This window comes from Oncorhynchus tshawytscha, linkage group LG10 (assembly GCF_018296145.1).
Source record: "Oncorhynchus tshawytscha isolate Ot180627B linkage group LG10, Otsh_v2.0, whole genome shotgun sequence".
NCBI lineage: Eukaryota > Metazoa > Chordata > Actinopteri > Salmoniformes > Salmonidae > Oncorhynchus > Oncorhynchus tshawytscha.
Window position 1 is genome coordinate 47,633,468 of NC_056438.1, and position 25,598 is coordinate 47,659,065.

Here is a 25,598-nt window from a genome sequence, read left to right on the forward strand (position 1 = left end):
AGAACACCTGTGCACGAGATAGGCAGGTTGAGGTTACCAGGCTTAGAGTAGTGCAGGGGGTGTCATATGCTGCACAGTGAAGAACGTAGAGGAAGAGGGGTCAAGGGTGCTGGATCCTGAGAGGATCCGTGTGAGTAGTGGATCTGTGCTAGCACAAAGGGATAGGCCAATGGGTGATATATGCTTCAGGAAGATTGGCTTCTTAGCGTTCATAGCACAGGAGGTTGGTGGCACATAAATTGGGGAGGATGGGCTCATGTTAATGGCTGGAGCAGAATAAGTGGAAAGGTATCAAATACATCAAACACATGGTTTCCATGTGTTTGATGCCATTCCATTTTCCTGGTTCATAACAATGGTATCAACTGTACTGCAGGGATAGAACATAAGTCACAGAAAATAGAGGTGATGTCAGCTGCAGAGAAGTATTTGGGGATACGAGATTTGACTGCAGAGGAGTTACAAGGTGTGTTGAGTGGTGGGGTCCCGTCCTCCCAGGCCACTGGCCTGGCGTAGGACCAGATAGGGTTAAAGTAGTAGTGGAATAGGGGTGTGTTTTAATGAATGTAGGATTAGAGGGTAGAGACAATTAAAATATTAAAACATTCCCTTTAACCTTTTTTCGTAGCGCAAAGTATAATGGGTTTATACCCCAGTCTAGTTGGTGAAGGTACTTGCAACTTACTGTATGCTGGATGCCAAACGCTGTAAAACCTCATCAAGGAAGAAGACCTGTGCACAAGGACGGCCTGCGCATTACCGCCACCTGCAGTGCTTGACCAGTAATGCGACTGAATATTGACGGAAGTCGATGATACAGGCGGCCAGTTCAAGTGGAGCGGCGGCAAAACAACAACAACAGATGCTGAACAACTTCTACAAGTCACATTGCACTGGGGGTTAGTATTGGGATGAGGATAGTACACATGGTACACATTTAGCTATGTTTCGTTAGTGGTTAATGTTGTCGTGGGTCGAGGGAGGTTTGCTCGTTTCTATGTAGTATGTCGATTTGTTGTTAGCTTTGCTACAGTACGTTAGCTAGCTAACGTTAGTTTTATAGTTTTGAACACTTTTATTTTATTTCATTATGTTACACATGTCTTTATGTCCAATATTCAGAAGAGGTTGTTGGTAAGTTGCCGGGCTACATTAGCTATCCATTAGCTATCTAGAAAATCCTTATTATATGATAACGTTAGTAGCTAACGTCTTAACCATAAACTGGCAAGCTAACGTTTAGCTACAATAGAACCACAGTCTTAACAATAAGACATCTATGCTAGAACAGTGCAGTAGCTAGGTAACGTTGCTACTAGCACATTTAACGTTGGATACATACCTTAAGTGCACAGTCATGAAGCCCCATTTAGCCATTTCAACACCATTTGTTTGGTCAACTGAAGGATGTGGCTGTAGAAATGTAACCACTGAAATTGTGCATGAATGAAACTGTAGCTATTTATTTGTGATTTTCTAGGCGATGGCGGATGGAGAGCTGTGTCTGATAGATAAGAGCATATCAAGGTAATCACACCTTCATCTTCCAGTAAAATCTTCACCTGGAACTTCTGTATGAAATAATCCATGGAATTCTCTCATCATGTCACCCTCTGTGTAGTTTGCTGGAGGTCCCATTGAGTGCCAATGTCACATCCCTGAATCTGCATTGTAACCGTATTCTGAAAGTAGAGGGCTTGACCACTGCTTGGCATCTCCGACACTTGGATCTGTCGTCCAATCATATCTCTCGCATCGAGGGCCTCAACTCTCTAGCCTCACTGAGAACCTTGAACTTGTCCTGCAACTTGATCACTAAGGTCGAAGGTGAGCCCTGGTCAAACAGAAAAGTGTTGTTCAGTTAGTTTTTATTTTTGTCACAAACATTCGGAATTGGGCCACCCTGCCGCTTTTGCGTGTAAGATGTTAATTTCTCCTTTTCAGGACTGAATGGACTTGTTAACCTGATACGATTAAACCTGGCCTATAATCAGATAAGTGACCTCACAGGTAAGCTTCAGTTTACACTTACATGCACAGTGTGCAGCCTACTGACTACAACATTCATGAACAGGGATGGGCAACACTGTCCCAGAGAACTAGAGTTGCCCATCCCTGCTCATGACGATCACACATGGCCAAGTTTTCCGTAACAAAAATGTACATTTACTATCACATGAGGGTGATACTCATTGGTTGTAATACCCAGGTTTGCTGTACCTTCACGGGGCAGAGTACAAATTGAGACACCTCCATCTCCATAGCAACCGCTTGGACAGCATCAACCAGCTGCTGCAGTGCATGCTGGGACTGGAGAATCTGAGTGATGTCACCCTAAGCGTGGAGGGAGCAGGCAATTCACTCTGCAGCTTACCAGGTGAGTGGTGATGAAAATTGAGTGATGTTGCAGTGCTATTTGAGCTACACAATTCCTGGGTAGCCATACTAAACCTCCATTCTGAGTGAAAATGCAAAAGTATGTCCATGAAAAACCAAAAATTGCAGTTTCTTGAGATTTAGCCAGAGATACAGGGCCTTCAGAAAATACTCACACCCTTTTACATTTTCTACATTTTGTTGTGTTACAGCCTGCATTTTAACATTTATTAAATTGAGATTGTATGTCACTGAACTATGCTCAATACAACATAATGTCAAAGTGTAATTTTGTCAATTCATTTTTTCATTTATTTATTTTTTAAATGGAAAGCTGAAATGTCTTGAGTCAATAAGTCAAGTGTGCTCAGGACGGGTCCAGTTGGGCACGCTGGGTAGCATACTTTTTAGCTTGTCCCCCACTATGCTGCTTGTGCTTAGTGTGCTGTTTTTGTGTTGAGCGAATAAGTATTCAATCCCCTTTGTTATTGCAAGCCTAAATAAGAGTAAAAATGTGCTTCACAAAATGCATAATAAATTGCATTGACTCATTCCCTGTTTGATAATAGTGGTTAACATGATTTTTTTAAACGACTACCCCATCTCTGTACCCCACGCATACAATTATCTGAAAGGTTCCTCAATCTAGCAGTGAATTTCAAGAACAGTTTCAAACAAAAAGACCAGAGGTTTTCCCAATGCCTCGCAAAGAAGGGCACCGGATTAGTAGATGATTAAGAAGGGAAAAAAGCAGGCGCTGAATATCCCTTTGAACATGGTGAAGTTATTAGGCTTTGGATGGTGTATCAATACACCCAGTCACTACAAAGATACAGGCATCCTTCCTGTACTCACTTGCTGGAGACTAAGGAAACTGCTCAGGGATTTCACCATGAGGCAGATGGTGATTTTAAAACGGTTACAGAGTTTAAAGGGATACTTTGGGATGCTAGCAGATACCTATAGACATCCAGTCATTGCGCTAATGCTAGTTAGTGTTGGCTCGCGAAACTACCTTCAACCTCCTTTATACTGGACACAGAGACCTAAAAATATAATAGCCAAAATCCTGAAATATCCCTTTTTAATGGTTGTGATATGAGAACTGAGGATGGATCAACAGCATTGTAGTTACTCCACAAATACTAACCTAAAATGACCAAGTGAAAAGAAAGAAGCCTATACAGAATACAAATGTTCCAGAACATCCATCCTTTTGTCAACAAGAAACTAAAGTAATATGTGACAAGTTTTTTGTCCTAAATACAAAGTGCTATGTTTGGGGAAAATCCAACACATCACTGAGTACCACTCTTCATACTTTCTAGCATGGTGGTGGCAACATCATGTTATGGGTATGCTTGTCATCGACAAGGACTAGGGATTTTTTTTTATGATAAAAAGAAACCGAATACAGCTATAAGCACAGGCAAAATCTTAGTGGAAAACCTGGTTCAGTCTGCTTTCCAACAGACACTAGGAGACAAATTCACCTTTTCAGCAGGAAAACAACCTAAAACACAATGCCAAATATACACTGGAGTTGCTTACCAACACGACATTGAATATTCCTGAGTGGCCTAGTTACAGTTTTTACTTAAATCTATGGCAAGACTTGAAAATTGTTGTCCTCCAATGATCAACATTCAACTTGACAGCTTGAAGAATTGTAAAAATAATAATTGTCAAATATTGTACATCCAGGTGTGAAAAGGTCTTAGACTTTTCAGAGACTCACAGCTGTAATCACTGTCGAAGGTGCTTCTACAAAGTTTTGACTTGGGTGTAAATACTTATGTAAATTAAATATTTCATTTTTAATACATTTGCAAAAATGTTTTTTTTTTAAACATGTTTTCGCTTTGTCCTTAAGGGGTACTGTGTGTAGATGGGTGAGAGAAATTCAGTCTGAAAAACAACAAAAATGTGGAATAAGTCGAGGGGTATGAATACTTTCTGAAAGCACTGTAGGTCATGTAAAGTAAGTATTTTGGACATCTATTTGGCATATTCAAACTCAATGACTCCTGTGTTCCCTGCTGCAGGTTACAGAGAGATGGTGCTCCAGTCCTTACCCCAGGTCTCCAGCCTGGATGGGGTGGACCGGCTGGGGAACCCTGCTCCTCTGGGGGAGGACAGCCCCATCGACATCCCCGGCCTGGAGAATTACGTGGACTTCTTGCTCCCCTCAGACACCAGTGCCAACGAACTGGTAAACATTAATCACAACCAAATGATATTCTATATAATGTATGCCAAAAGGGTTGTACCACATCTTAAAACTGATGTGTGTTTTTTCACCCTCTGTCAGTGATGGGCAACCCCTTTTGTAGGCCCGTGGATCAATTTCCCCGGATCCATTTTTTTCCAGAAGGTGAATTTAAAAAAATAATAATAATAATTTGGTTGTGCATCAGCAGTTTTTCTCTTGTTATGTCAGTTACTGACAGTCACTCAATTAGCCCATGCCAGCTAACATTTTTGGGAGGGGTAAGTTACTCTCGCGTCCAGCTATCTAAAGTTGTAGTAACCATGGTCTAATTACCGACCAGGGGGCCCCATTGATTTTGTTAGTCACTCTCACTCAGATATCATATTAAAAACTGCAAACCTTTCCTTTTTTCAAAATGTGTAGTATTGCATGAAATTAGCTGTTAAACTGCAATTGTTTCTCTATGCCCCATGGAAAAAATAGGAGGATTGCAATAAATGAGTTATAAAATTGCTAAATTAACAAGTAATTTATAAGCAGTGTATATGAATGCTTTTTGTAATTTGAAGTAGTTTAAGTGTCACCACTTTGGGTCACTTTGAACTGTTTTTCTCTTATCTGGCACATGGCATGTTTCTCTGGGTGTATTATTACATATTACACCTATTGAATGTTGTAGAACTAATATCTCAACATAAGATATCCCCACAGGCTAGGGTTGATGGCTCTTCCACCACTTCCCATATTGACGAGGTGCTGAAGCAGTTCCGCCAGCGGGCAGGGGGCCCAGTGGGGGCCCCAGATCCAGTCAGACGGCCCCAGGTTCCACAGCCAGGTTGGGCTACAGCGGGCAGCTATAGTACAGCAGCAGACCCAAACAATGAACAGCGTATCCAGAAACTGGAGCACCAGGTGTCCCGGCTGTTCCAACAGGTGAGACTGGATGGAACGGTCTAAAGACGTCTGACTGATGCTGATCGGCACCTGTGTGAAGACTGTTGCTGTATAAACATTCACATACACTGAGTGTACAAAACATGACAGACTGACCAGGTGAATCCAGATGAAAGCTATGATCCCTTATTGATGTCACCTGTTAAATTCAAATCTATCAGTGTAGATGAAGGTGACAAAAGATTGAAGTGCCTTTTGATTGGGGTATGGTAGTAGGTGCCAGGCGCCCCGGATTGAGTGTGTCAAGAACTGCAAAGCTGCTGGGTTTTCACACTCAACAGTTCCCCGTGTGTATCAAGAATGGTCAACCACCCAAAGGATATTCAGCCAGCTTTACACAACTGTGGGAAGCATTGTAGTCAACATGGGTCAGCATTCCTGTGGAACACTTTCGACACCTTGTAGAGTCCATGCCCCAACGAATTGAGGTAAAAGGAGGTGCAACGCAATATTAGGAAGGTGTTCTTAATGTTTTGTACACTCAGTGTATATCACATCACGCATGTAATGAAATTATGGCTCAGTTTTATTGTAGTACTATACAGTGGTGTAGTGCTCTCTACACTGTAGAGTATTTGAGTTGTATACTACAAAGTAGTGTAATAGTAATGCATATGGTTTATCCACCTGCATCACTGATGAAGCTCCTAACTTGGTCGCTAGACTCCTGCAGGGGAGGTCTCCAGCAGCTCCACCCCCTTTGTGAAGGTACGGAGGCCCAAGAGGGACATAGACAACACGTCAGAGAGTGAGTGTGATAGCGGGAAGGAGAACCGGGGGCGTCGCTCCAGAATCCCAACTCGGCACAGGAGTAGCAACAGTCCTGCAGTGAAGAGGACCATCAAGCAGCCCACCAAGGCCAAACAACCAGACAGGTAACAGACACTGCCTCTCTGCTGGCAAGTTTCTTATTTGACAATTTCACACCTGTCATGATCTCCACACATGACGCAGTGACATTGACACTGTGGTTATGCTTCATCAGATTCTTATCATACCCGCTCAGTTCGAGTCGTTTTGTTTTAGTGAACCTAATCATTCACAGTTGACACATTTTCATACTCATTCTGAAACCTATAAAGAGACTGCTTTGCTTTGACTTTTTATGTGTAGTGATCAAGAGAGAAGCAAAGGGAAAAGTTCAAAGTGTTCAGTTGTCCCTGGGAGGAAGTCAGGCGTCCATCAGGCCTTTGGGGGTGCCGACTCAATAGGACCAGTCAGGAAGACCCCCAGCAGCACCAAACAAGCAGTGGAGGAGACTTATAGGGTACGGACCACAGACCACAGTTCTCATATGCAGTATTCGTGTACATCAGTGATGTAGTGTTTGGGGGGAAAAAGGCTGATCACCGTTCGCGGTGAGTAAAGTAATGCTCCGTATACTTCTGTTTTCTAAGCAACATTTTTGGGGAGTATTTTTATTCGATTTTATTCTTGGACATAAAAGACTGTTAAAAACACCAGGAAATCATCTCCAAGTGATGTTAATTTAAGAAATCTGTTTCCAAGTATTTCCGTGTGTAGTAGAGACACTTGATCTTTAACAAATGTAAGCAAGGTTTGAAATGATTGTGTTTTAGTCAAACGTTATATCTGTTTTTGGATTGTTGCAATCAATTTGCAGTCTACAAATAATTTGTAATCATGTTCCGGCCCCCGAACGTCCGCTCAAGCAAAAAATGGTCCCGCGGCTGAATCTAGTTGATGATCCCTGCTTTAAAGCATTTTTCCGCAAAAAGGAAGGATCATGTTCGTACAGTAACAACAAAAAGTGTGTAAACAGCGTTAACGTGCGTTTAACGTCCTCTACACCACTGCTGTACATATCATTGTTGAACTTAACTAGTTCGGCTGTCATGTCATGCATAGATTCCCTGTCTAATTGAATATATCAACTTAGTGATTTTGTAAACTACTACTGATACTATGAAAGTGCGTGCATAATTAGTGCGCCACAATGAACTTTGTGTGTGTGTGTTTGCGTGCCTCCCTAGGCGATCGTGGAGGAGCGTGATCAGGAGAGAGAGAGGCGGTGGAAGGCTGAGCAGGCTGTGAGGAAGCTGACTGAGCAGATGAAGACCTTGCAGACCCAGGCCAGCCAGGAGAAAGACCTGCAGAGCATGGCCCTGCACACCACCGACAGGTTAGAGTAGTTTACTGTATACAGTACATACACAAACACAGAAATTCCTTATGCTCTTGTCACAAAAAGTTAAAATCTCTGCTAAATTCCCACACACACTTCCGTTATCTCATGCTTCCTGTAGGTTTTTAATACAAGCTAAAGTCGGACCTTGTGTCTCAACTCCCCTGTCTCTTTCCACCTCCCAGACTGAAGGAGCTGTTGTTGAAGGAGCGTTCGGAGCGCTCTGGTCTGCAGGCTCGCGTGGAGGAGCTGGATGAGAGGTGTCAGAGCTCCGCGCTGCAGCTGGAGCAGGTCCTGCAGCGGGAGGAGCAACACAAGAGGGCGCTGCGCAGCCTGGAGGACAGCACGTCCCATAGTGAAGCACGGAAGGCACGCCGGCAGGCTGAGGAGGTAGAGCTACTGTTGCCTCATAACCCTTCATACTTCATGGATATAGTAGAGCTTCCATAGGTAGCACTGGGATTAAACGTTGCAACGTGGTCAGGAAAAATTCCAAGCCCTTGTGCTGCAACATAGTAATATTACCCGTACTGAGTAGGGTGTGACCTTTCGATGACCTTTCAGATGAAGAGGAGCCAGGAGCTGGAGAACAAGGCATCGGCCCTGATGAGAGAACTTGAGATCCAGCGAGCTTCGCTCCGACAGCATAAAGACAAGCTACGGCAGCTCCATGAACTGCTGGCTTCCAGGGAACAAGTGCACAGGTACAGTTGAAGTCGTAAGTTTACATACACTTAGGGTTCATTAACTTGTTTTTTAAATTTTTATTTTACCCCTTTTTCTCCCCAATTTCGTGGTATCCAATTGTTGTAGTAGCTACTATCTTGTCTCATCGCTACAACTCCCGTACGGGCTCGGGAGAGACAAAGGTTGAAAGTCATGCGTCCTCCGATACACAACCCAACCAAGCCGCACTGCTTCTTAACACAGCGCGCATCCAGCCCGGAAGCCAGCCGCACCAATGTGTCAGAGGAAACACCGTGCACCTGGCCACCTTGGTTAGCGCACACTGCGCCCGGCCCGCCACAGGAGTCGCTGGTGCACAATGAGACAAGGACACCCCTACCGACCAAGCCCTCCCTAACCCGGGCGACGCTAGGCCAATTGTGCGTCGCCCCACGGACCTCGCGGCCGGTTACGACAGAGCCTGGGCGTGAACCCAGGGACTCTGATGGCACAGCTGGAGCTGCAGCTGGCGCTTAACCACTGCACCACCCGGGAGGCCATTAACTTGTTTTTCAACCACTCCACAAATTTCTTGTTAACAAACTATAGTTTTGGCAAGTCGGTTAGGACATCTACTTTGTGCATGACACAAGTAATTTTTCCAACAATTGTTTACAGACAGATTATTTAACTTAATTCACTGTATCACAATTCCAGTGGGTCAGAAGTTTACATATAGTAAGTTGACTGTGTCTTTAAACAGCTCGGAAAATTCCAGAAAATTATGTCATGGCTTTAGAAGCTTCTGATGGGCTAATTGACATCATTTGAGTCAATTGGAGGTGAACCTGTGGATATATTTCAAGGCCTACCTTCAAACCCAGTGCCTCTTTGCTTGACATAATAGGAAAATCAAAAGAAATCAGGCAAGACCTCAGAAAAAAATTGTAGACCTCCAGAACTTTGGCTCATCCTTGGGAGCAATTTCCAAATGCCTGAAGATACCGTGTTCATCTGTACAAACAATAGTACGCAAGTATAAACACCATGGGACCACACAGCCGTCATACCGCTCAGGAAGGAGACGCGTTCTGTCTCCTAGAGATGAACGTACTTTGGTGCAAAAAGTGCAAATCTCAGAACAACAGCAAAGGATCTTGTGAAGATGCTGGAGGAAACCGGTACAAAAGTATCTATATTCACAGTAAAACGAGTGCTATATCGACATAACCTGAAAGGCCGCTCAGCAAGAAGCCACTGCTCCAAAACCGCCATTAAAAAAAGCCAGACTACGGTTTGCATCTGCACATGGGGACAAAGATTGTACTTTTTGGAGAAATAGAACTGTTCGGCCATAATGACCATCGTTATGTTTGGAGGGAAAAAGGGGGAGGCTTGCAAGCCGACGAACACTATCCCAACTGTGAAGCACGGAGGTGGCAGCATCATGTTGTGGGGGTGCTTTGCTGCAGGAGGGACTGGTGCACTTCACAAAATAGATGGCATCATATGGAGGACAATTTTGTGGATATATTGAGGCAACATCTCAAGACATCAGTCAAAGCTTGGTCGCAAATGGGTCTTCCAAATGGACAATGACCCCAAGCATACTTCCAGAGTTGTGGCAAAATGGCTTAAGGACAACAAAGTCAAGGTATTGGAGTGGCCATCACAAAGCCCTCACCTCAGCCCTATAGAACATTTTTGGGCATAACTGAAAAAGCATGTGCGAGCAAGGAGGCCTACAAACCTGACTCAGTTACACCAGCTCTGTCAGGAGGAATGGGCCAAAATTCACCCAACTTATTGTGGGAAGCTTGTGGAAGGCTTCCTAAAACTTTTGACCCAAGGTAAACCATTTAAAGGCAATGCTACCAAATAGTAATTGAGTGTATGTAAACTTCTGACCCACTGGGAATGTGATGAAAGAAATAAAAGCTGAAATAAATCATTCTTGCTACTATTATTCTGACATTTCACATTCTTAAACAAAGTGGTGATCCTAACTGACCTAAGACAGGGAATTCTTACTAGGATTAAATGTCAGGAATTGTGAAAAATTGAGTTTAAATGTATTTGGCTATGGTAAACTTCTGAGACTACAGCACTTTTTTTTGCAGTACGGTGCCATCATTAGGGCACACAATGGAAAATTAGCATTTCTTCACCATTTCACTCAGTTTCACAATGTTTTCTCCCTATTGAACCTGACCCAGATCTCGTTAATTTAGTCAGTCAGTCAGTCAGTGAGAGTCTTAACAGTGTCATCCTGTTTCACAGGAAGGAGCTGGAGGGTCGGCTGGTGCCAGGCGGGGCGGAGTTCCAGGAGGTGGTGGCCAAGGAGGTGGCTGTTGTAGAGCAGAGACACGCCCAGAGCAGGGCTGGGTTGGAGGACAGATTGGCCCAGGCCTCACAGCAGTACACTGCCCTGGAGGACGAGTTCCGTATGGCCCTCACCATCGAGGCTGCTCGCTTCACTGAGGTCTGAACACTGAACTAGAGAACATCAAATAAAACCGTTTATTTGTTATTTAACTTCCAGTAGCATAAAAAGACAGCTGAAACAAGGACACATTTGGACCTGTTCTAGATACTTATGTAGTGTATGTGTGTGTGTGTATTGTGGTAACGTTGACACTTTGGTTCATTAGGTATTAAATGTCCCCTACATCGCTAACTCAGTTCTCTAGCTTTGACCTTCTACTAAATGAGGTAGAAGAAAACATATTGCTGGTAAGATTGACACAAACAGGGAATGCACAGTAGTAGACTTTCATAAAAATGATGAATTAAGACAATAGGACTAAAGAGAGCCTTTGACTCATGAAATTGATGATTAGATGAATATGAAACTTTTTGATAGGAACAACTAACAAGGTTTCTGCCTGTGTCCTCTGTACGTAGGTGGAGCAGGGCTGTACCCGGCTGAGTGCTGAGCTGTCGGAGGTGAAGGCTGCCCTGTCTCAGACCCAACAGAGAGAGAGACAGGCAGGGGGTCTGGTGCAGGAGCTCACCGCCATGGTCAAGGAGCAGAAGAGCCGCATCACAGAGCTCAGCAAATCCAAGCGAGACGCCGTCACGGAGCTCAAGGTACAACACCATGACCGGGGCTCTTCAGCATGTTGCTTATAGCTACATTTCGCAATATTATTTTGGACAATATTATATCAATACTTTGAATCAAAGAGTCAATTTGTAAAAATTATTTATATACAGTGGGGAGAACAAGTATTTGATACACTGCTGATTTTGCAGGTTTTCCTACTTACAAAGCATGTAGAGGGCTGTAATTTTTATCACAGGTACACATCAACTGTGAGAGATGGAATCTAAAACAAAAATCCAGAAAATCACGTATGATTTTTAAGTAATTAATTTAGATTTTATTGCATGACAAGTATTTGATCACCTACCAACCAGTAAGAATTCCGGCTCTCACAGACCTGTTCGTTTTTCTTTAAGAAGCCATCCTGTTCTCCACTCATTACCTGTATTAACTGCACCTGTTTGAACTCGTTACCTGTATAAAAGATACCTGTCCACACACTCCATCAAACAGACTCTAACCTCTCCACAAAGGCCAAGGCCAGAAGGCTGTGTAAGGACATCAGGGTAAAATTGTAGACCTGCACAAGGCTGGGATGGGCTACAGGGCAATAGGCAAGCAGCTTGATGAGAAGGCAACAACTGTTGGTGCAATTATTAGAAAATGGAAGAAGTTCAAGATGACGGTCAATCACCCTCAGTCTGGGGCTCCATGCAAGATCTCACCTCGTGGGGCATCAATGATCATGAGGAAGGTGAGGGATCAGCCCAGAACTACACGGCACGACCTGGTCAATGACCTGAAGAGAGCTGGGACCACAGTCTCAAAGAAAACCATTAGTAACACACTACGCCGTCATGGATTAAAATCCTGCAGCACAAGCAAGGTCCCCCTGCTCAAGCCAGGGCATGTCCAGGCCCGTCTGAAGTTTGCCAATGACCATCTGGAGGATCCAGAGGAGGAATGGGAGAAGGTCATGTGGTCTGATGAGACAAAAATAGAGCTTTTTGGTCTAAACTCCACTCGCCGTGTTTGGAGGAAGAAGAAGGATGAGTACAACCCCAAGAACACCATCCCAACCGTGAAGCATGGAGGTGGAAACATTCTTTGGGGATGTTTTTCTGCAAAGGGGACAGGACGACTGCACCGTATTGAGGGGAGGATGGATGGGGCCATGTATCGCGAGATCTTGGCCAACAACCTCCTTCCCATAGTAAGAGCATTGAAGATGGGTTGTGGCTGGGTCTTCCAGCATGACAACGACCCGAAACACACAGCCAGGGCAACTAAGGAGTGGCTCCATAAGAAGCATCTCAAGGTCCTGGAGTGGCCTAGCCAGTCTCCAGACCTGAACCCAATAGAAAATCTTTTGGAAGGAGCTGAAAGTCCGTATTGCACAGTGACAGCCCCGAAACCTGAAGGATCTGGAGAAGGTCTGTATGGAGGATTGGGCCAAAATCCCTGCTGCAGTGTGTGCAAACCTGGTCAAGAACTACAGGAAACGTATGATCTCTGTAATTGCAAACAAAGGTTTCTGTACCAAATATTAAGTTCTGCTTTTCTGATGTATCAAATACTTATGTCATGCAATAAAATGCAAATGATTTACTTAAAAATCATACAATGTGATTTTCTGGATTTTTGTTTTAGATTCCGTCTCTCACAGTTGAAGTGTACCTATGATAAAAATGACAGACCTCTACATGCTTTGTAAGTAGGAAAACCTGCAAAATCAGCAGTGTATCAAATACTTGTTCTCCCCACTGTATGTATGTATGTATGTATGGATGGATGTATGTATGGATGGATGGATGGATGGATGGATGGATGGATGGATGGATGGATGGATATATATATATATATATATATAGTACCAGTCTAAAGTTTGGACACTTCCTCATTCAAGGGTTTTTCTTTATTTTTGCTATTTTATACATTCTAAAATAATAAACTGAACGATTTAGCAGCTTGCTTAGTTCAAATTAAGACTAATTTATTCGAGTTGTGAGGCAATTTCGCAATAAGAAGTGCTTGTGTTTCCAAATCGCCTGCTGCAATAGGCTGGGGATCATAATTTAAATAACTGAATTAAATATTAATAACGTACAATACCAGTCAAAAGTTTGGACAACTACTCATTCCAGGGTTTTTCTTTATTTTTACTGTTTTATACATTGTAGAATAATAGACATCAAAACTGAAATAACACATATGGAATGATGTAGTAACCAAAAAAGTGTTAAAACAAATCTAAATATATTTGAGATTCTTCAAAGTAGCCACCTTTTGCCTTGATGACAGCTTTGAACACTCTTGGAATTCTCTCAACAAGCTTCATGAGGTAGTCACCTTGAATGCATTTCAATTAACAGGTGAGCTTTGTTAATTTGTGGAATTTCTTTCCTTAATCCTTTTGATAAATTCTGTTGTGTTGTGACAAGGGCAGGGGTGGTATACAGAAGATAGCCCTATTTGGTAAAATACCAAGTCCATATTATGTCAAGAACAGCTCAAATAAGCAAAGAGAAACGACAGTCCATCATTATTTTTCGACATGAAAGTCAGTCAGTCTGGAAAATTCAAGAACTTTGAAAGTTTCAAGTGCAGTCGCAAAAACTATCAAGCGCTATGACGAAATTGGCTCTCATGAGGACCGCCACAGGAAAGGAAGACCCAGAGTTACATCTGCTGCAGAGGATAGGTTCAGCCTCAGAAATTACAGCCCAAATAAATTATTCACAGAGTTCAAGTAACAGACATCTCAGCATCAACTGTTCAGAGGAGACTGTGAATCAGGCTTTCATGGTCAAATTGCTGCAAAGAAACCACTACTAAAGGACACCAATAAGAAGAAGACTTGCTTGGGCCAAGAAACATGAGCAATGGACATTAGACTGGTGGAAATCTATCCTTTGGTCTGATGAGTCCAAATTTGAGATTTTTGGTTCCAATCGCCGTGTCTTTGTGAGACGCTGAACAGATGATCTCCGCATGTGTGGTTCCCACTGAAGCATGGAGGAGGAGGTGTGGGGGTGCATTGCTGGTCACCCCGTCTGTGATTTATTTAGAATTCAAGGCATATTTAACCAGCATGGCTACCACAGCATTCTGCAGCGATACGCCATCTCATCTGGTTTGGGCTTAGTGGGACTATCATTTGTTTTTCAACAGGACAATGGCCCAAAACACACCTCCAAGCTGTGTAAGGGCTATTTGACCAAGGAGAGTGATGGAGTTCTGCATCAGATGACCTGGCCTCCACAATCACCCGACCTCAACCCAATTGACATGGTTTGGGATGAGTTGGACCGCAGAATTAAGGAAAAACAGTCAACAAGTGCTCAGCATATGTGGAAGCTCCTTCAAGACTGTTGGAAAAGCATTCCTCATGAAGCTGGTTGAGAGAATGCTGTGCAAAGCTGTCATCAAGTGTAGCTATTTTGAAGAACCTTAATTATTATATATATTTTGATTGTTTTTTAAACACTTTTGGCTACTACATTTTTCCATATGTTATTTCATAGTTTTGATGTCTACACTATTATTCTACAATGAAAAACATACTAAAAATAAAGAAAAACCCTTGAATGAGGAGTTGTCTAAACTTTTGACTGGTAGTGTGTGTGTATCTATAGCTAGCTAGTCAGCTGACCTGCCCCCAAACGCCAATATTTTTCATCTTATAGCTTTTATTTCCATGATTGATCAAAACTCATTTTCTCATGCTCGCTCTTATCTCTCTGCAGCAGACATATAGTGAGCAATATGTTTGGAACATAAAATCGCAGTATCGAATCGCAATACATAATAGAATCGTGAGAATCACAATACATATCATATCGGCACCTAGGTATCGTGATAATATCTTATCGTGAAGTCCCTGGCAATTCCCAGCCCTAGTACCTGGAGTTTAAGACTACGGGAAGTGCCTTTAAGGTAGTGTGAATGGATTAAGATAAGGGGGTAGGGGTTGATTGTTTCCGTGGTGTCTGTGTCCCGTCAGGGCCGCGTGCGGTCTCTGGAGGCGGGGGCGGAGGAGGACAGGCGTCTGCAACTGCAGCTGGAGCTGGTGAAGAAGGACAAGGCCAGGCTGCTGTCCCAGCTCACCGCCCAGGAGTCCGTTATAGACGGCCTCAGAGCTGAGAGGAGGATCTGGGGACAGGAGCTGGCTCAACAAGGTATGCTAACACCTTGTAAATAGAATTACTTAGTTACTATTATTAAAGAAATAAGGCACGAGGGGGTGTGGTATAAGGCCAAAATACCATGGCTAAGGGTTATTCTTATGCAACACAGAGTGCCTGGATACAGCTCTTAGTCGTGGTGTACTGGCCATACACCACACAACGCTGAGGGTGCTTTATTGCTATTATAAAATGGTTACAAACATAATTAGAGTACAAAGAAATGTTTTGTCATACCTGTGGTAAATACCACGGCTTTCAGCCAATCACCATTCAGTGCTCGAAACACCCCATTTATAGTGGTAATTATATTTCTATGGTACACTATATATAAAACGTATGTGGACACCGCTTCAAATTAGATTTGGCTATTTCAGCCACACCTGTTGCAAAAAATCAAATAAAAAAATTGAGCACACAGCCATGCAATCTCCATAGACAAACATTGGCAGTAGAATGGCCTTACTGAAGAGCTTAGCGACCTTCAACGTGGCACCGTCATAGGATGCCACCTTTCCAACAAGTCAGTTCGTAAAATTTCCAGTCAACTGGAAGTGCTGTTTTTGTGAAGTGGAAATGTCTTAGACGGCTTAGATGCGGAGTGGTAGGCCAGACAAGCTCACAGAACGGGACCGCGGAGTGCTGAAGCGGGTAGCGCGTAAAAATCTTCTGTCCTCGCTTGCAACACTCACTACCTAGTTCCAAACTGTCTCTGGAAATAACGTCGGGAGCTTCATGAAATGGGTTTCCAATGCCGATCAGCCACACACAAGTCTAAGATTACGATGCGCAATGCCAAGCGTCAACTGGAATGGTGTAAAGCTCACCGCAATTGGACTCTGGAGCAGTGCTTTACCATCTGGCAGTCCGACGGACAAATCTGGGTGTAGGCGGCTGCCAGGAGAGCACTACCTGCCCGACTGCATAGTGCCACGACTGCATAGTGCCAACTGTGCAGTTTGGAGGAGGAATAATGGTCTGGGCTGGGTTTTCTTTATGGTTCCAATGAAGGGAAATCTTAACGCTATAGCATACAATGACATTCTAGACGATTCTGTGCTTCCAAGTTTGTGGCAACAGTTTGGGGAAGGCCCTTTCCTGTTTCAGCATGTCAATGCCCCCGTGCACAAAGCGAGGTCCATACATAAATGGTTTGTCGAGATCGGTGTGGAAGAACTTGACTGGCCTGCGCAGAGCCCTGACCTGAACCCCATCGAACACGATTTGGAACGCAGACTGCGAGCCAGGCCTTATCGCCCAACGTCAGTGCCTGACATCACTGATGCTCTTGTGGCTGAATGGAAGCAAGTCCCTGCAGCAATGTTCCAACATCTAGTGGAAAGCCTTCCCAGAATAGTGGAGACTGTTATAGCAGCAACTCCTTATTAATGGTCATGGTTGATTGTTTGACGAGCATTTGTTCACATACTTTTGGTCATGTAGTGTACCCTTTACAGTGATTTCAATCTCAAATCTAGGCTAACTGGTTGTAGTTCACTTTTTTTGTAGTTGCTATCCTCTTCCATTCATTTAAATGTGTTGGGCTGCCGTCTAGCTCCACCAGGTCAATAAATACTGAATTCAACATTTTCTCTTGAGTGACCTTTATTGACACTCGTCTTGTGTTTTCCCCTATGTTTGACCCCCCCCCCAAAAAAAAAAACCACACACATAGGAGCGTCTCTGTCCCAGGACAGGGGTCGTCTGGAAAACACTTCAAGGCCAGGCGAGGATTGAGGTGTTGGCTGCTGAACTGGAGAGTCAGAAGAAACAGAACGAGCGAGACAACGATGCCCTGAGGATCAAAGTCAAGGTCATCGATGACCAGACAGAGACCATTCGCAAACTCAAAGAGGTACTCAAAACACTTCCAAGGCCAGACAACCACTTGTTGATTGCCCATTGGGCCAGGTGTGAATGTTCTGGGTGCCTAAACCTACCCAACCTCTTACCAGTGTGTATATATTTTATATATACAGTGGGGCAAAAAAGTATTTAGTCAGCCACCAATTGTGCAAGTTCTCCTACCTAAAAAGATGAGAGAGGCCTTGACTTGGAGTTACATTGTGTTAAGTGTTCCCTTTATTTTTTTGAGCACTGTATTTTTTTGAAGGGGGTCAATGTGAGGAGGAGTATTTTTATATACTCTTTGAAGAGGTAGGGTTTCAGATGTTTTCAGAAGATGGGCCCCTGCCAGGACAGAGAAGAGCTTGGACTGGCACTGTATTTTTTTGAAGGGGGTCAATGTGAGGAGGAGTATTTTTATATACTCTTTGAAGAGGTAGGGTTTCAGATGTTTTCAGAAGATGGGCCCCTGCCAGGACAGAGAAGAGCTTGGACTGGGCTGAGCGGGAGGGCCAAGAGACCTGAGGTGGCAGAACAGAGTGCTGAGCATAGTCTGAAGGTACAACGGGATGGTCGTCCACGGTTGATGGCGCATCAGCAGGCAATAATGGAACGCACCATGAGATTATCAATGCTGCATTGACACGTAATAACCCATGTTGTACTCAAGTCATTTAAAAAACCCAATGGTGTCGTTTACTACCTCGACCAGTGCAGTCACAGTGCTGGGACATGGGTTAAAACCGTATTGGAGGGTTTTAAAGATACTGTTTTGAATTTTAAAAGGATGTGAGCTGGTGGGCTACAGTCTACACTGTTAAGGTTCATCTGGATCAAGGTCCGGTTTAATTACAGCCAATTTAAAGGGGCAATCTGCAGTACAAATAAGAGGGTCACCCCAGCACTGTTTTGGTCAACTGCTGAGGGATTGTGCTGGAGAAATGTAACCACTTTCAAATTCATAGACTGCAAGGACTGAACATCCATGAGATAAAAGTTGTTTTAACCATGTTTTGAGGCTATACAGTGTTTTGTTTACAGTTACGTTGTTTAGAAAACAATGGCGTAAAACAAGCTTTATATTTTGGGTTCTGATTGGGTACAAACGTTTAACTAAGCGTATGAGACATTTATAAGTTCTTCTGAGTCAATTAATATGTACACTACATCACCAAAAGTATGTGGACAAGGCTTCCCAGAAGAGTGGAGGCTGTTTATAGTAGCAAAGGGGGAACCAACTTTACATTAATGCCCATGATTTTGGAATGAGATGTTTGACGAGCAGGTGTCCACATACTTTTGGTCATGTTGTTTATCATTAATTTTAAAGTATGAAAAATGGATGTACCAATTGAAGATTGCCCTTTTTAAAAGACTCAGGAACTATCCCCACCTGGATAGATGTGTTTTATAATGGTGACTGTTGGTTGGGAGACGTTCCTTGACCAGCTTTGTAGGTATGGGGTCAAGTTAGCAGGTGGTAGGCTTGGAGCACATGATACATTTAGCCGTGACATTGTAGGCCCGGGCTAAATGGCTATACTAGGAGCAGGAGTAAGGACAGTATATCCTTATCATTAAGGGAAGGTCAAATCTCCCAACCCCCAATTTCCCTCTACTGAATACCACCCATCAGATGTACAGTTGAAGTCGGAAGTTTACATATACCTTAGTCAAATACATTCGAACTCCGATACATTCCAAATACATTCAAACTCAGACATTTAATTCTAGCAACAATTCCCTGTCTTAGGTCAGTTAGGAACACCTCTTTATTTTAAGAATGTGAAATTTCAGAATAATAGTCGCGAGAAGTATTTATTTCAGCTTTTATTTCTTTCATCACATTCCTAGTGGGTCAGAAGTTTACATACACTCAATTAGTATTTGGTAGCATTGCCTTTAAAATTGTTTAACTTGGGTCAAATGTTTCGGGTAGCCTTCCACAAGCTTCCCGCAATAAGTTGGGTGAATTTTGGCCCATTCCTCCTGACAGAGTCAGGTTTGTTGGCCTCCTTGCTTGCACACGCTTTTTCAGTTCTGTCCACAAATGTTCTATATGATTGAGGTCAGGGCTTTGTGATGGCCACTCCAATACCTTGACTTTGTTGTCTTTAAGCCATTTTGCCACAACTTTGGAAGTATGCTTGGGGTCATTGTCCATTTGGAAGACCCATTTGCGACCAAGCTTAAACTTCCTGACTGATGTCTTGATGTTGCTTCAATATATCCACATAATTTTCCATCCTCATCATGCCATCTATTTTGTGAAGTGCACCAGTCCCTCCTGCAGCAAAGCACCCCCACAACATGATGCTGCCACCCCCATGCTTCACGGTTGGGATAGTGTTCTTCGACTTGCAAGCCTCCCCCTTTTTCCCTCCAAACATAACCATGGTCATTCTGGCCAAACAGTTATATTTTTGTTTCATCAGACCAGAGGACATTTCTCCAAAAAGTACCATCTTTGTGTACAGTTGCAAACCGTAGTCTGGCTTTTTTTATGGCGGTTTTGGAGCAGTGGCTTCTTCCTTGCTGAGCGGCCTTTCAGGTTATGTCGATATAGGACTCGTTTTACTGTGGATATAGATACTTTTGTACCTGTTTCCTCCAGCATCTTCACAAGGTCCTTTGCTGTTGTTCTGGGATTGATTTGCACTATTCGCACCAAAGTACGTTCATCTCTAGGAGACAGAAGGCATCTCCTTCCTGAGCGGTATGACGGCTGCGTGGTCCCATGGTGTTTATACTTGCGTACTATTGTTTGTACAGATGAACGTGGTACCTTCAGGCGTTGGAAATTGCTCCCAAGGATTTTTTATTTATTTAACCAGGTAGGCCAGTTGAGAAAAAGTTATCATTTTATAATTGCGACCTGGCCAAGATAAAGCAAAGCAGTTCGACACATACAACAACACAGAGTTACACATGGAGTAAAACAAACATATAGTCAATAATACAGTAGAAAAATAAGGCGGCCAAAGGAAGAATTGGTTTTGGGGGTGACCAGAGAGATATACCTGCTGGAGCGTGTGCTAAAGGTGGGTGCTGCTATGGTGACCAGAGAGCTGAGATAAGGGGGGACTTTACCTAGCAGGGTCTTGTAGATGACCTAGAGCCAGTGGGTTTGGCGACGAGTATGAAGCGAGGGCCAGCCAATGAGAGCGTACAGGTCGCAGGATGAACTAGACAAATCTTTTTCTGAGGTCTTGGCTGATTTCTTTTGATTTTCCCATGATGTCAAGCAAAGGGGCACTGAGTTTGAAGGTAGGCCTTGAAATACATCCACAGGTACACCTCCAATGGACTCAAATGATGTCAATTACCCTATCAGAAGCTTCTAAAGCCATGATATCATTTTCTGGAATTTTCCAAGCTGTTTAAAGGGACAGTCAGCTTAGTGTATGTAAACTTTTGACCCACTGGAATTGTGATACAGTGAAATAATCTGTCTGTAAACAATTGTTGGGAAAATTACTTATGTCATGCACAAAGTAGATGTCCTAACCGACTTGCCAAAACTATAGTTTATTAACAAGAAATTTGTGGAGTAGTTGAAAAAGGAGTTTTAATGACTCCAACCTAAGTGTATGTAAACTTCCGACTTCAACTGTACATAATTACAGACATATAATTCACAGCAAGGACATGTTTATCAATCAAATGGAAACCTGACAGTAAATGATAGCAATATTGTTCAGTAAATGCCTTGATATAATTTTGGCTCAATATATGATAAGCATTTGTAGTGTTCCCCTCGCAATGGGAAGAGTAGGAAACCACTGAATATGCTGTAATTATTGATATCATTATTGAGACTGTGGCCACTGGAAAGGTGTGCTTAGACCAAGTCTCCCTCTTCCAGCTCTAGAGTCACTACATTAGATACATTCTCCCTGCCTCTGTGACTATTATACGGATGTACTCTCATTATACACAGGTCATTCTTGAACAAGAAAATGTGCACTGGTTCTGAAGTAGTAGACTCCTCTCAATGGTGCAGTGAAGACACCTGCATCAGAGGAAAAGCAGGGACAAAGCACTCTCATAGCAGACAGGATATAACTATAGTTTTAACTATGCTTTGTGGAAAGTAGCTATTTTTCTGTGGAGACAAATAGTTACTTTGGAGGCGACTACAACTATTTGAATACAGATCCCCAAAAAAGGACTACTTTTTTTCAACTATTTGAATACAGATCTGAGAAAGCAACTGCTTCATTTTTACGATTTGAATACAGATCTCAGGAAGTGACTCCTTTTCTGAAACTATTGCATTGGCCGCCTTCAGCTAATGGCGGGCTGTGTCTGAAACTGCATGTTGAAGATGGAAATAGAATGAATAAGAGCACACACATTCTACTATACCAATCTGACAGTCATGTTTGATCTACGCAATACATTTCTATCAGACCATTTTGCAAATGTCCATTCTCCTGAATGTTCATTGCCCCAGGTGTACATAATCAAGTCTAACCAATGATATTTTGTACAGATAAGTATAAATAAGTTATGATGATCAACTCTGTATGACTTGCAACATGGCACTGAAAAGGTTGAAAGCTACAATTCATTTTATGATACTGGAAAATACTGCAGACAGCAAATTTAATGCTTAGAAAAAGCAACTTACCTTTGATGGACATACCTTTTTGTCCATCTGAGAGTAATTGTTCTTGTTTCAAACAGACACTATACAATCTTTTAATGGGATAGTTGACTAGAATTCAACACGTCACAGTGTTGTTGATTGTACATCACTTTACCTACGTTCCTGGTCTCCAGTTTTTCCACCTTGTTTTCGTGGAACTGCACCTCATTCTTAGTGACACTCAGCTCTACTCTGTGATCCACCACTTCTCCATTCAGTTCATCCACATGGCTCTCACTGGCTGTCAGTCTGGCCTGCATGTTCCCCAGCTCCACTCTCTGTGCCACCACCATGTCCCTTAGCTCCTTCAGCTCAGTCCAGATGTCAGGTTGATTGTTCAGCGTCACCTTCCCGACTCTCTCCCCCGTCACCTAGGCCCCGTTGAGTGATGTAATTCTCTCTGACCCCTGCGCTCTCTCCCTGAGCCCATGCCCCAGACAAACAGAAAAACACCAGCAGAACTACAGCACCCCTCATTCTGAAACAATGACTCCCCAGAACTAATGTAGTCTATTTGGCTCAGACCCATTCTGTGTATATATACACTGGTGTTATTGAACTTTAACTGGTGTCATTTGGGAAACATTTGACAACTTTGCGAATGAATATGTGTGATGTAACAGTACACAGGTTGAGATTATTTCATGCCATATCTTTCGAATATGAGGTGTTTCTAGGACATGGTAAAAATCAAACCTGTTACTCTGTTTTTAAAGTCTCTCCTCCATAAGGGTTGCTTATAGAAAGTAAAAATCAGACCTTGGTCAAATACATACGTCAAGTACTTGAGGTGCACTTGATTTCAGAGCTATTGGCATTTCTCTCTGTCAGCACTCTTTCACTTTCTCTCTCTCTCTCTCTCTCTCCACCCTCCCTCTCTCTCCCTCAGGGCCTACAAGAGCGTGACGAGCAGGGCCGGAGGCAGCGCGAGGAGAGCCTGCAGGCCCAGCGGCGCCTGCAGCAGCAGCTGGAGGAGTCGTCAGCCACATCGCAGGACCTGGGAGACACGGTGCAGCAGCTCAGTCTCCGCAAGGAGCAGCTCAAGCAACAGCTGGAGGACAAGGAGATGGAGCTGGACGAGGTCAAGGCCGCCTTCAGGTAGCTCACGACACGCACCAATACACTCGCACAGCACACTGCACTGAATAAACTTGAGCTCCACATGTTACTCATACATTTCCATAAATCATGCATTGATGTAAATGGGAGATTTGAGTGAAACATTTTGTACAGATGTGGATCTCAAATTGGGATTTTACCCATCACAACATCATTCTGGGGACCCACAATCCAATATGTCTGACACCCTGTGTCACCATCCTCAATTATTTTAATGTATGCACATTGTCCCCACTACATTCCTTCATACATACTTCATGTTTACTACTTCTATGTTCTCCCCTGCAGTGTGTCCAATAAGAAGTGGCAGGACAAGGCTGACCTGCTGACCCGGCTGGAGAGCCAGGTGAAACGCATGAAGGAGGGCTTCGACTCTAAAGAGAGCCTGCTGCTGGAGGAGAGAGACAAGGCCTCACAGGCGCACAAGTACGCTGACTAACACAACTTCAATAGGAGAACGTATTGGGCTTCCTATCGAATCCAGCCGTGGATTAGTAGTAATATGATTATAATATGGTCATTAGCAGATGCTTTTATCCCAAGAGACCTATGGTAAATACATAGATACATATGGGCCACATATAATGAAATGAATGTATGAGGGAAAGAAACAGAAGTCCAGTGTTGCAAACACCGAGCTCCAATGACCAACTGAGCCACCGGAATCATAGAAGAGATGAGAATATAAGACATTGGGTCGAAGAGCTGCCAGCCTGCAACGGTGGTCCAGGTCAAAGTAATGACGACAGTGTATCTGTGCTTGTGGTTTCCCCTCCAGAGCGGTGGTAGAGAAGCTACACAGTATGGACGATGCATTCCGGCGACAGCTGGAGTCGCTACAGGCATCCCATCAGACCGAGCTCCTACGGCTGGCCAATGACAAGCAGAAACGGATTGAACAGTCTAATCAGAAGGTAGCTTACAGTAATGGTTACCACAGTCACTACACTGACCTGCTCAGACGCATACTAAGGAATGAATGTTAACTTGAGATCCATGCACGTAACTTGAAATTCCTTGCACATCTCCTAATGCATTATTTATGCAAATGTCTCAGATGTATGACCGTGTGTGTTTTTACTCAGGTGTATAATGCATTCGTTATTGGGGTTTGTTTAATAGTGGAATGTGTGTGTTATTGACTCAGGTATTTCAGGTGGAGGAGGAGATGCGTCAGCTCCTGGAGGAGACTGAAACTGAGAAGAAAACAATGGAGGAGAAGATGAGACGTCTCACCAGCGTATTGAAAGACTTCTAAGTACAGCTGATGGTGTATATCATCCACCTATAGAGTCACCTGTGTTTCTACTTGGACGTTACACGGATGAGGTGACAGCATTTGTTGATGTGAATTATTTGCAAAACGTGAATGTTAAGTTGTTCTGACAGTCAAACGTTTTTAGGGGTGGTTTTGGACTTGTTGTGGTTAGGCCAGTAAGTTTGAAATTAGCCCAACCGGCCGCCAGAGGGCACTATTTCATTTTATGTCGTTTGTCATCTGCGTCAGACTTTGTGCCCAGACGGATATAGACAAGTTGGTTGTTTAGCAACAAAACCGACGTGTGCACAACTGTGAGGCAAAACAGACGGGGTTGGCTTAGATTGTTGACAACATGTCAACTATAGTTAATCTCCAATGTTTATTGAAAACATAAATACATTTGCACAATGAGCATTTGTTGTCTCTCAACCATTGTTACAGTTGTTGGTTAAGCTAACGAATTTGATCCATTAGCATCAGTCAAAACACCTCAAAACAAGAAATGGTATCAAGAACAAGACTAGCTGAAAAGAGTCACTTACAATTCCCCTCGTGGCAGTTTCTTGTCATTGTTGGTAGCTATCTGGCCATCCAGAATCACAACTCCGACTTCTATCCCATTGAAGCGTACGCATCGTTTTCGTGATGTTGTCAGCTAACCCATCTATAGACACCTGTCCCCCCGCGACTGGCTTATACATAAAGCATCCTCCATTCAGGATGCAAAGGTGTTGGTTTCCTCCTTAACTCGATTGGTGGGCCAGCCCCCCCAAAAAGGGAAAATATCTGTACTGTCTTAATAAAACAAAACATTTCCCAGACTTTTTTCTAATAACATCCAGATGTTGCACACCGTGTTCAGTGCATCAGTCTGTTGTTATTCCATGGCTGAACAGCATCCGGAAGTTGTCCGAAATCGGTGGGGAGAAATTGAGTTAAGGAGGAATACAACATCAGGAATAACTACGCCATCTAGGGCACTAGTTTGAAATGTAATACATTTACATGTTGTGTAAATATTTGAACTAAGTTATCAAATACGTGTATATTTTTATCATTCTAAATAAAAGCAGTTTTATTCCGCTTTCGTTGTCAAGTCTTAGAAAAAGTTTTGGGCTGTGATGGGGGCCTGGGGGGA

General features: G+C 43.3%; 1 protein-coding gene across 1 annotated transcript; it reads left to right on the top strand.

The window, feature by feature from the left end:
* Nucleotides 1-716: 716 nt before the first annotated feature.
* lrrcc1 (leucine rich repeat and coiled-coil centrosomal protein 1) lies at nucleotides 717-25,544 on the top strand. Its single transcript, XM_042328633.1, is given in 21 exon segments — nucleotides 717-899; nucleotides 1,481-1,527; nucleotides 1,622-1,827; nucleotides 1,945-2,010; nucleotides 2,210-2,377; nucleotides 4,422-4,588; nucleotides 5,300-5,521; nucleotides 6,206-6,417; nucleotides 6,656-6,809; nucleotides 7,537-7,685; nucleotides 7,874-8,078; nucleotides 8,253-8,392; nucleotides 10,635-10,836; nucleotides 11,259-11,444; nucleotides 15,404-15,578; nucleotides 17,260-17,294; nucleotides 17,296-17,439; nucleotides 22,970-23,178; nucleotides 23,488-23,625; nucleotides 23,978-24,113; nucleotides 24,347-25,544. Coding segments are annotated over 20 exon segments (3,069 nt in total). The 5' UTR covers nucleotides 717-899; nucleotides 1,481-1,483; the 3' UTR covers nucleotides 24,458-25,544.
* The last annotated feature ends 54 nt before the right edge of the window (nucleotides 25,545-25,598 follow it).